We start from the raw sequence: 10,567 nt of genomic DNA on the forward strand, positions 1-10,567 counted from the left end.
AGGGATAATTTCAACCGCTAGAAATTCCAACGGACGACTTTAATTAATTATTTCAAGCTTTAATTGATTAACACTAATTGATTAAACCACCTATAGATTATTCCAGTGTTATTTGGATTTTCAACATTTGCAGCAAATAATCAATTATTTACTATTTTCATCGATTAAGATTAATTGATTAATCTACATTTTAATCAATTATTTTACTTTTCACGTGAATAATGTTTTTCTTCCATGAATCGCTATAATAATTTTATCAAAATACTTTCCTTTTTCTAATTTAAGTCTTAAACATATTTCTAAAATAATTACAAAAACTTTCTCTCATAGTATAAGTTTTTAAATTATTTTGATTCTTTATTATTCTTGACTTGATTTAGAAATCATCAAAATTTTATCATCTGTTGATTTGTTAATAGTGATAGGATAAGAATTCTCTCATCAAATTAACTCACATCATACACTTAATAAAAAAATGAAGAACATAGACCCATTAGAATATATAAATATTTAGTATTCAATAAATCGTTAAAAATTTAATAAAAATTTAATTAAATTTGTTTAAATTTATCAGAAAATTAAACCTTAATTAAGTTTTTTTTTTCTTTTAACTTTTTCACTCAAAATTCTAGCAAAATCCCCGTGTATTCTATATTTTCTTTTCTCCTTTCCGCTGAGAAACCTGTGTTCTTCATGCTTCAACAGAGTATTCTGCAGTGAACCAATTAACTTCTAAAGCACAATCTCAATCTCATTGTCATATTCAAACCTCAATGGGTTACATTCAAGACGCACGCGAAAATCACGTTAAGAAGAAAGTGGAAGAAGGTACCACCTATTTTTTACTTCGTCCACAAATTCTAAACCCTAAACGTACCGATTACAAAAAGTGCGGAAAGTTGTGATTTCCGAGGAAGAAACGAGAAACCTTTTAGTTAATCGTTGGTTTAATTGAAATGGGTAGTTCTCATACGTATCCAAGATGGGGTCATGGTTAATATCAAGTTTTTTTTTTTTAATTGGTGAAATTAATGAGCTGGTGTATCATAAAATTTGCAGCTTTGCGCAGCAAAATGAAGCAGAAGGCACTGAAGGAGTGTGATCGTTACACGGCAAAGTATGCTGAATGCGCTTCCGGGAAAACACTGTCAGTTGTGTGGCGTTGTCGCCAACAAGCTAAAGAGTTGAATGATTGCCTTCATCAATTGTAAGCTCTGTTATGAAATGAATCATTGTTTGATTTCTTTGATTGAGTTCTTGGATTGTTTTGTTGAGAGCAAGAAAAGTTAATTTGATTTGTAGACAAGTTGAATGCATTTGTTAGTATTAAGTTATTTTAGATTGTCATTCCATCATGAATTATCGTTTCTCATGTATATAGTGAAAATTATACCACATACAATATTCAGTGTTGCCTTTCTATTTCATTCTTCATTCTCCCTTGTGTCTGTGCATCTTATTCTGTTTCTTAGAATTCTTGATATAATTGCTTAAGCAAAGTTTTAAGTTCTTAATGCTGTTCAGTAGGGTTTAATTCAGTGAAGATATATTGAAAACTTCTCAGGATAAGGGATAGGTACTGTCGAATTCAAAGGGACATGACAAATTGAGTTTTAGCCTGTTTTAGAAAAGGATAAAGTTTTGTTCCTCATTTGTCTTTTCAACTGTCCTGTTTCCATTAATGAGTATTAACACCGCCATGTTTCCACTCTATTTCTTGTAGTCAAATATTCTTATGCTGTTTTCACTGAATGCAATATGAATCATTGAAAACAAGAAACACAATGAAAACAAGGTATTTGTAATTAGTGATGAAACTAGAAAATAGAACAGGAAAATATTTTTTAAGCTAAATGGGCCTTAAAGACATTGCCAACCTTTATTTTGGTTCACGTCTATCAAGTTCATTTTTTGTGTAAGGATGGTTTTTTGGATCAACATTACCAATATTAATTTTCTGTTCAGAGTAAATTTCGATATTTTTTTCTAATTGGGGATGCTTTTGTTGAACCTTGGTTAGGACTGTTTCTGGACAATGTTGGCTAGGGGAATTTTCCTACCACATCAGTCAAAAAAGTCGGCCAAAAAATAACTTCAACCAATAAAATTGAAAAATAACTTTAATTGATATCAACCAACATATTGAATTTGGTTACATCTTTGATAGACTACTTTGGTAATAAAATTCTTTGTAGTACTAATGTAATAATACTCTCATCGTTGTAGGATCAATTTAAGGGTTTTGGTTTCTTATCAAGTTTACTTACCTTCATAGATGCTGAAAACTTGATGACATATATTCATGTTTTTGTCTCTTGTGTACATTAGTCATTAGAATCCTCCCTTTTCCTTGAATAACTTTTGTTAATTGAAAACATAGGAAAAACACTATAGAGGGAATAGTGTTTTTAAAATCCTTTTACAAAGCATCGTCTATTGACTTGTAAAGGAGATATATAATTGTAATATGTTTAGACACTAATTTTAACAAGATAAGTAAATGGAAAACGTTTTAGATAACAAAGCAATAAGCCACAAATTTTATACTAGTTCACTCAACCTAAGTTACGTCCAGTTTTCTCTTAAGAACTCTTAAGGGGTTTCCCTAATCGTTTACAAGATTACACGATATTATCACCACTTCTAGTTCCATAGCCAACACGACTAGTCTGAGTGTAAATTTACAAGTATTCTAACCACTTTTGGTTTCAAGTATTCTAACCACTTCTGGTCTCAAATATTCTAACCACTTTTAGTCTGAAGTATTCTAACCACTTATGGTCTTGACCCTATAGACAAGTGTTTTAATTCTCTTCAGAATTTACAACACAAAATGTGTTATTAGCAAAAGTAGAGATAATAACTCTAAAGGAGAGGATATAAACAGTACAAAGATTTATGTGATTTGCTCAGGTTTTTCTCTCAAAAGAAATTTACAATGTCAGACGATATATGAGCACAGGAAGCTTGAGTTCACTATATTTCTTATTTTATCCTTCTTGTTATCATTCTTGTCTTCTCTTCAAGCTTTCGTCTATATATAGCTTCTCTTAAAAGATAACCATTAGACAAGGAAGTTGACTTTAGGAGAGCAGTTAGCCTTTAGGTAGGAAGTCATACTTTAGTCTTCTTTGTAGAGGTCAGAGCTTTATCATAGCCTTAAGAAAACTGATCTTGTACGATGTGACAGAGCAAAAGGCTTCAAGGGAAACATTCCCATAATGTTCTTCTTTCACAACGTCTTTTTCTTGGGTGCAGTGATTTTGATCATATCTTTTTGCTTTAGTGATATGCACAAATATCAAGAACAAAGTATATAAGCATCAACACATTTAATCGTACATGCATTAAATGTTGGTAAGCATTAAACTGTATTGCATGTTCAAATCATCTTATCATTTTTCACCGTCATTCATAAATGCATCGTTTGATAAAACATACATGTATAATCATCTGATAGTATAATTATTAGATGCTTCTTCAAAGGTTATAGCATTTAGCGGTCATTCATTAGACAATGTATTCTTAAGACGCTTTGCTTTATATAACACTAGAATAAAAAATTTCTTTTAGCTTTAGTGTTATAAAAGAGATAGACTTTCTTGTTCATAAGACGCTTTGCTTACTCATATAGTGTATTAGATAATTCTAAAAAGAGACGCTTTCTTTGCTTAAACATTGTTCATAGTTGTAGTTCATTAGATAGTTTGGTCTAGGAAATGTTATTATATTTCTTTCTTTAGACGCTCTTTCTTTTAAAAGACATCTTTTCATGCATAGCATTATTTGTTTAAAGGTTTTTGTTAAACTGCAAAACCTGGGTTGCTTAGACGATTTATTCTCTTCAGGATCTTGTCTTAACATTAATTTGGTCATTTGTACTTGCCATCAAATTTGTTCATCATTGGAGATCAAGAAAAGGAGACACTTATGTGTGTGTAAGAAAGGATGTTTTACTTTAGTCTGTAATGTATTCTTTTGTTACCAGTTTATAATTATACTTGAATAATGTGTTAGGAATCAAAAATAGAAATGGGAAAGAAAAGAAAGTGTAAAAGCTTGATCTACAAATGATGAGCTAATAATGAATCCTCTACCCGCTTAATTCCCCTGTTTATATCTAATAAATTCTTATAACTAACTAATTAACTACTCTAACTGTCTGTTACTTATTTCCCTTTTCTTCTAGCTAACTCCTAACACTATGTCCACGTTGGATTAGCTTGTAGCTTATTAAAGCTTTTCAATTGAGATAAGTATTTGATTCCTAACTTAGAAAAGTCCTGATGAGAGCATGTTTAGGAAAGCTTTTTCCCTAACATTTAAGCTGCTTTCTAAAAAAAAACTAGCTTAAAATAAGCCTGCTGTTTGGGACATCTGCTTAAATTTTGAAAAAGGCTTTTGTTTTTTGGAAAATAAGCAATTTTTTTAATTTGAAAAATTTGTGATTCATAATTGTTAGAATAAATAGTCTTCAATAGGATTTATTGTAAGGTGCTATGTGCTTTGTGCTGAAACTAGTTCCTAGGTGTATCTCTTTGAATTCCCTTATTTTCCCTCTCATACATTGTATGTGGTGTATCCCAAGTTATTGTAAATATGAAATCCTAAGAGAGGGGAAGTTACTCTTATCTAAAAGCTGTTATTTTAATATCCAAACAAAATTAAATCTTAAACCACTGTTTAGCAAACTTGCCCTGACAAAAATTGTTTATGATTAAAAACAATTATTCATACGATGGTTTATGGAAATAATTTAATTTTCAAAGTTGGCTCAAACATATCCTAAACCTATAGGTGCTTTTGAAAAATTAGATGATAGAGCAACTTTTGAAAAAATTGAGGTGTATACGTTGGTTTGTTTTCTCAATGATAAATTTAGTTCATTTTATCTCATTGGTTCGTTTTATCTCAATGATAAATTTCTGGAAATTGGTTCTTTAATAAACTGGCTTCATCAATAACAGTTTACGAAATGATAAAAGGCTCAACCTCCTAATAAAACAAACAACTGTACCATTGTCCTGCAAGAGGCCCTAAAGGACTAAGTTAAAGTACCTTGAGGAATACAATTTTTATTTAGCAGTGTTGCAGTGAGTTGTAAACTTAGCAAGTTTCACCAGTTAATGTGACTAATAGGACGTTTTCTAGATTTGCTTGTTTTATATGTTTGCAAATATCAGCCCAACTATTAGAAGAAGACATTTAGGTTCATTTCTTGGTATCCCAATTTTGACATTCTATCTGTTTATCTGATTTAAACCATGTATGTTTCTGAACATTCTTGTCAATCTTTTACTCAGACAAGATATGTAAGATTTACTATATTCTTTGGTAAGAGGAATGATACATAAGAAAAACATCATACCTATTGGAAGAGTGATGACAATAAGGTGATTATTATACACTACAATTTTAAAAACAGTGTTATACATGTGTATATATACATTGCACGGGTTCTTCATGTTGTCCATGTTAAATCTTTCTATTCATTATGTGTTTGATAAAAGAGGGAAAATACTGCATTTTGGATCTTCATTTAGTGGTTCAAAATAATGACACTGATAATTATTAGCTATCCTTTATTTTCAAAATAACCACACATCTAATGTACTTCCCAATTATATAAATAAATACTTCAAAATTTCCATCATGTCAGCGACCAAAGAGGAGAAGCATCAGTAAAGCATTAATTATTGTTTATCATTCTTCTTATTCATGTAAATTTGATCTCTTGCTGCTATTATCATCTTCAGCTTACAACCAAAGTTGTATGTTGTGAACTATGGGAGATGCAGTTTAGTATAATTGTGTTGCTTGTAGACAACAAATTTACTTTTTGAAAAACTGATTTATCTTTGTTGTTGTTGTGTTATTCGTGCAATCAACAATACATTTTATAGACTCACATATCTCTGACCATTGTACTCAAAACAGATAAAAATGAGTAACACATTAACTACTTAAAAGACTCTAATGATTAATACATTAATTTTCCATAAGACTCCTACAGAAGTTTATTCCAAATCAAACATTGCAATGTATGTGGAATTGATATCTTCTGTTAATTCTTTTACAGCACCAATGATTCTGTTTTGGAGGAAATGAAGAAAGAATACATGTTAAAACAAGCAGAGGGCTCTAGTAGAATCCAGACCGCTTGATTGCAATGTGTACGGTACAGTTTATCAACATAATCTGACATCTTCCATTTCAATTTTTTAGACATTTAGGATGAGATGTTCATCATTGTGACGTATGTGGACCTTCATTATTACTCAAACCTTTTGTTTTTGCGAATTTTGTATGGATAATAGAACATTAATGCAAAGATATTGGTTTGTTACTACAACTTCTATTCAAAGCCATTTTTAATATGGTTTAAGTTACGAAGGATTGACTTTGAATGTGCTTTGTGAACCAGGAATATTGCAAAATAAATACAAAAACTATTAAATAATATATAACTAGATATTATATATAAATTTTTTTTATTTTTTAGATATTTTTTATATTATATATAATTTTGTTTCTCAATAGCTATGGTATTATTTTAGTTTAGAAAGTGGTTTTTGTAAGATTGAATTATACTAAATCTATTCCGTAAGATAATAAAAGTATATTCAAGTCAAGTTCATTAAATTATTATGTCATCTGCGATGGAGCTTCTATTATACCACCCACATATTTTTAATTATATTTGATTCTAATACCAAAAGAGTATAAAGTGTAAATAGATCAACTATGATGGTGTTATGAAGTTGATTTAATATTTCATTCGATTGGAAGTATATTGGGATGGCAAATAGGTTGAGTTTAAATTTGTTATTAACAATAAGTGCATATTTCTTTTTTTTGTCATGATATTATTATTTATTGTTGAAAACAATTATTAACACCGAAAAGTTTTTTGAATGCATAGAAGGTGGATATTTCCATGGTAAAATGATTTATTTTTAGATAAATACGTGCAATTCAAACAATTTTATTTATCTTTTTCATATTCAGTTTGTTAATAAAGGGGGAAACGGACAAATATTACAGTTAACATATTTTAGCATTATGCACCTAAAAATGTCATTATAGTTATGGCAGAATTTATGCTTTGGAATATATTTTTATTTGAATTTTAGTATAAAGAAAGTGTTTTTTTTAAATAATTTGAATAATTTTATTTTTCAAAAAATATGATAAAGATGTTTGGTCTACCTAAAACTACTTCAATTTTATTCTAATTGCTTCATCTCCAAGGGAAGACATTGGCATTTTATGCTTGGTTTACCCAAAATTTAAAGGGGATTTGATTCCACTTTTGTGGTAGTGGATAGATTTAACAAGATGGCTCATTTCATTCCATGCCACAAAGTTGATGATGCTAGTTTCATTGCCAAACTCTTCTTTAGAGATGTGGTTAAGCTACATGGTGTACATAAGACTATAGTATCAGATAGAGATACTAAGTTTTTGAGCCATTTTCGGAAAACTCTTTCGTCAAGGCTAGGAATCAAACTTCAATTTTCAACCTCTAGTCATCCGCAAATAAATGATCAAACCTTGGGTAGGATTTGATCATTTAAGCTTTTCACTAAGATACCAAGCAGTTGACGAAGACTTCATCATCGGATGAAGTAGATCGTTTGGCACATTGTATCGTCTAACCTATGTTAACATTTCTTTAAGTTTTTCTCTATTTCATTCAAGGATGCATTTAGCAATATGTCTTTAAACACAAGCTTTTGGAATATCATTTTAGACTTTTAGCGTGCTTTTCAAAAACTTCGTTTGACACTTTTATCTATCAAGATATATCGAGAGTTCATTTGATCATCGCCTATCAATATGTAACATTCATTGCATTCAGCAAGACTCTCATTGACACATTAATTAGGGAAATCGTTTAGTGGTGTGTCTGTTCATACCTTGATATTTTACTAAGGCTTTCCTTAAGGTGTTTAGATATTTCAGAGCATTTTACAAACCTTTTATATTTTAGTCGTATTGTTATTCTAATGACAACTCATATGCTCATTTTGTTTAATGTTGTTTATTAAACTTCAAAACATATGAAAGTGTTTAGACAATTTAGTTTTATAGACGATTTTATTTTAATAGTTATGGTGGTGATGTGGTGTTAAAAGAGAGATTGCTATACTCTTGATCTTAAGATGAGTAATATAGCTAAAATTGGGCAACATAACATTATTCAACATCAAAGATGATTACAAGGGAAGAGACACATTTATTTATAGGCTAAAGGTGTCTCATAAAGACCCTAAAAATAAAAACTTTGCATGTCAACCCTACCATGCAACTCTTGGCCAAAAATGGTGGCCCTTTGAGGAGTGAGCAAATGTCCACAAATCATCTCCAATGAAAGAAGGACATGTGACCACTCATAAAGCAAAATCTTCTCCATTTCTAAAGTGCCATGTAGTAACTACTAAAGCAAAATCGTCTCCATTGGAAGCATGAAACATGACACATACTTTCCACATAGTTTGAATGTTCAACTAAGAAAAAAAATCCTACAATAATTAGACTTTAATACAAACCTTAAACAAACCTACACTACATAGCCTAAATTATTCTTTATTCTCCATGATGACCCAAGTGAAGAAAAGCTTGATTTCACCTTTTAATGTTGGCTCTTCTTGCAAAAACTTGGTCATGCTTCTTGTAATAAGACTCTTGACTAAAAGTTTGCCATCAAGTATAAACAAATAACAAAAACAATAAAATTTAAGGAAATAAAAAAATGTAAAGTTTTTAAACATATTATAAAAATCATATTATGTGGAATTATTTTGCTTTAGGTAGATTTTACAATATCACATTTTAAAAGATTTCTTGCAATTTATGCTTCAAAAGTCATAAAACTAACTTTATATTTTTTATTTATACGTTAACTTTTTTAAGTTTACAATTATTTCGTTCTTATAACTTACGTTGTTAATTAAAAGCTAAAATCTTAAATTTCATGTGATAGAGATATTTTATAAAACTCAAGTTCTAAGTTAATTATTTTGACTATGATATAAATTGAAGATGCTAAAAAAGTATTAGTTGTAATTTCTTCCACTTTTCATTTTTACAACAATAAAATCGTCATGAACTTTTGTAAGACTTGGAAAAATAGGGTCTTAGAAATAAAGTAGTTGAAAGGAGATATAATTTTGGTGGATTTAGATATTTAAAAGGGATATTATTATATATAATTAGATATTATGACTAGATAATAATAATATATATAATTGATAGACTCATTATAATAAATTAAAATAAAAAGTATTATTATAAGTGAGAAAATATTAGAGATAGAGTTGATTTTTGGATAGTGGATTCTAGACGTATGGTTGTTCATTCTGATTGTTCGGATCGTCAATTGGAGGATTAATTTCAGAGAAAACAACCTAAACGAAAAGAGGAAATTATTCCCGCGTAACACAAAATCTACACTAGTGTTTTCGTTGTTGTGAAGTCGTTCACCGTTAGATTGGACTGTTTTTTGGACAGTGAGTTTCATACGTACGGTTCTTCATTATGACCGTTCAGATCGTCAATCGAAGGTCTAGTTTGGGAGAAAATAGTCTCGCATCAGCAACTTTGTTTCAGAGAATTTTCATCTTCTTATTTCTCATTTGTAAGAATTATACTTAGTTAGTTTGACTGATTGTAAACCTCATTTGGTGTTTTTATCGAAGACTCTTTTGCACCCTATTATTGGGCGTATAACATGTCAATAATCGAATCTAGATGATTCAAGTGATGTATTATGTGTGTTTGAGTATGTTTACATGGGTATGTGATGCTTAAATGCATGTATGATGTGTTAACTATGTTCCCACGTGATCTAGGATTGATGTATGTATGTTTGAATGCTTGAATCATGTCTAGGATGTGTTTGATTCAGTAATAATCGATTATCATTAGTTATAATCGATTATATGTGCATTGGTTTTGAGTGTGGTTTCGAAATAATCGATTATCTAGGATGATATTCGATTATCCCTTCCCGTGTGATGTTTCTGGGTAAATTTCACTAAGATAATCGATTATCTTAAGTGATAATCGATTATCACAATGAATTTTGGTGAAAAATGACGAATTTGATGAAGAATGGACGTGAACCAAGCATGAGGAGTTGTGGAACATGATTATAATCAGAGATTGAGGTTAGTGGCTATGTTTAGGGTCAGTTTGACTTGTGGTTGACAGTGAATCATGAGTGAGTGATGGGATGTACTTGAGTATGTGATTAATGAGCATGAGAGTAGGGAATAAGTTTACTTGTTGTACCTCGTAAATCCTGGTTCTGTATGCGGATAAGTGCTTCATTTTGCCTTGTGTGTGTCTTGTAGCAGAGGATACAAGTGGGTTATAGGAGCGGCTACAGTCGGTGAGGTAGGGTACAAGAGTGAGATGGACTCTTTCCACTATGGTATTGTGGTACGATGATGCTCATGGTATTGTTCATGACTAGAATAGTCATGATGGTGGTGTATCTATGATGATGATCATGGTACTTGAGATGCTCCAGGTTATGTTATGTTGATAGTGATGTTACTAT

General features: G+C 30.4%; 1 protein-coding gene across 1 annotated transcript; it reads left to right on the forward strand.

The window, feature by feature from the left end:
* The first annotated feature begins 639 nt into the window (after positions 1–639).
* On the forward strand, positions 640–6,352 carry LOC108343948 (uncharacterized). Its single transcript, XM_017582405.2, has 3 exons — positions 640–828; positions 1,060–1,207; positions 6,080–6,352. Exons 1-3 carry the CDS (start codon positions 774–776, stop codon positions 6,162–6,164), a joined length of 288 nt encoding a protein of 95 aa, XP_017437894.1. The 5' UTR covers positions 640–773; the 3' UTR covers positions 6,165–6,352.
* The last annotated feature ends 4,215 nt before the right edge of the window (positions 6,353–10,567 follow it).

Source organism: Vigna angularis, chromosome 8, assembly GCF_016808095.1.
Source record: "Vigna angularis cultivar LongXiaoDou No.4 chromosome 8, ASM1680809v1, whole genome shotgun sequence".
In the NCBI taxonomy this organism is placed as follows: domain Eukaryota; kingdom Viridiplantae; phylum Streptophyta; class Magnoliopsida; order Fabales; family Fabaceae; genus Vigna; species Vigna angularis.

Bases quoted from the DNA above. Each gene is read 5' to 3' on its own strand.
- LOC108343948 (XM_017582405.2), top strand. From the start codon at position 774: ATGGGTTACATTCAAGACGCACGCGAAAATCACGTTAAGAAGAAAGTG. The intron at 829-1,059 runs GTACCACCTATT...TAAAATTTGCAG, and splicing joins TAAGAAGAAAGTGGAAGAAG to CTTTGCGCAGCAAAATGAAG. The intron at 1,208-6,079 runs GTAAGCTCTGTT...ATTCTTTTACAG, and splicing joins AATGATTGCCTTCATCAATT to CACCAATGATTCTGTTTTGG.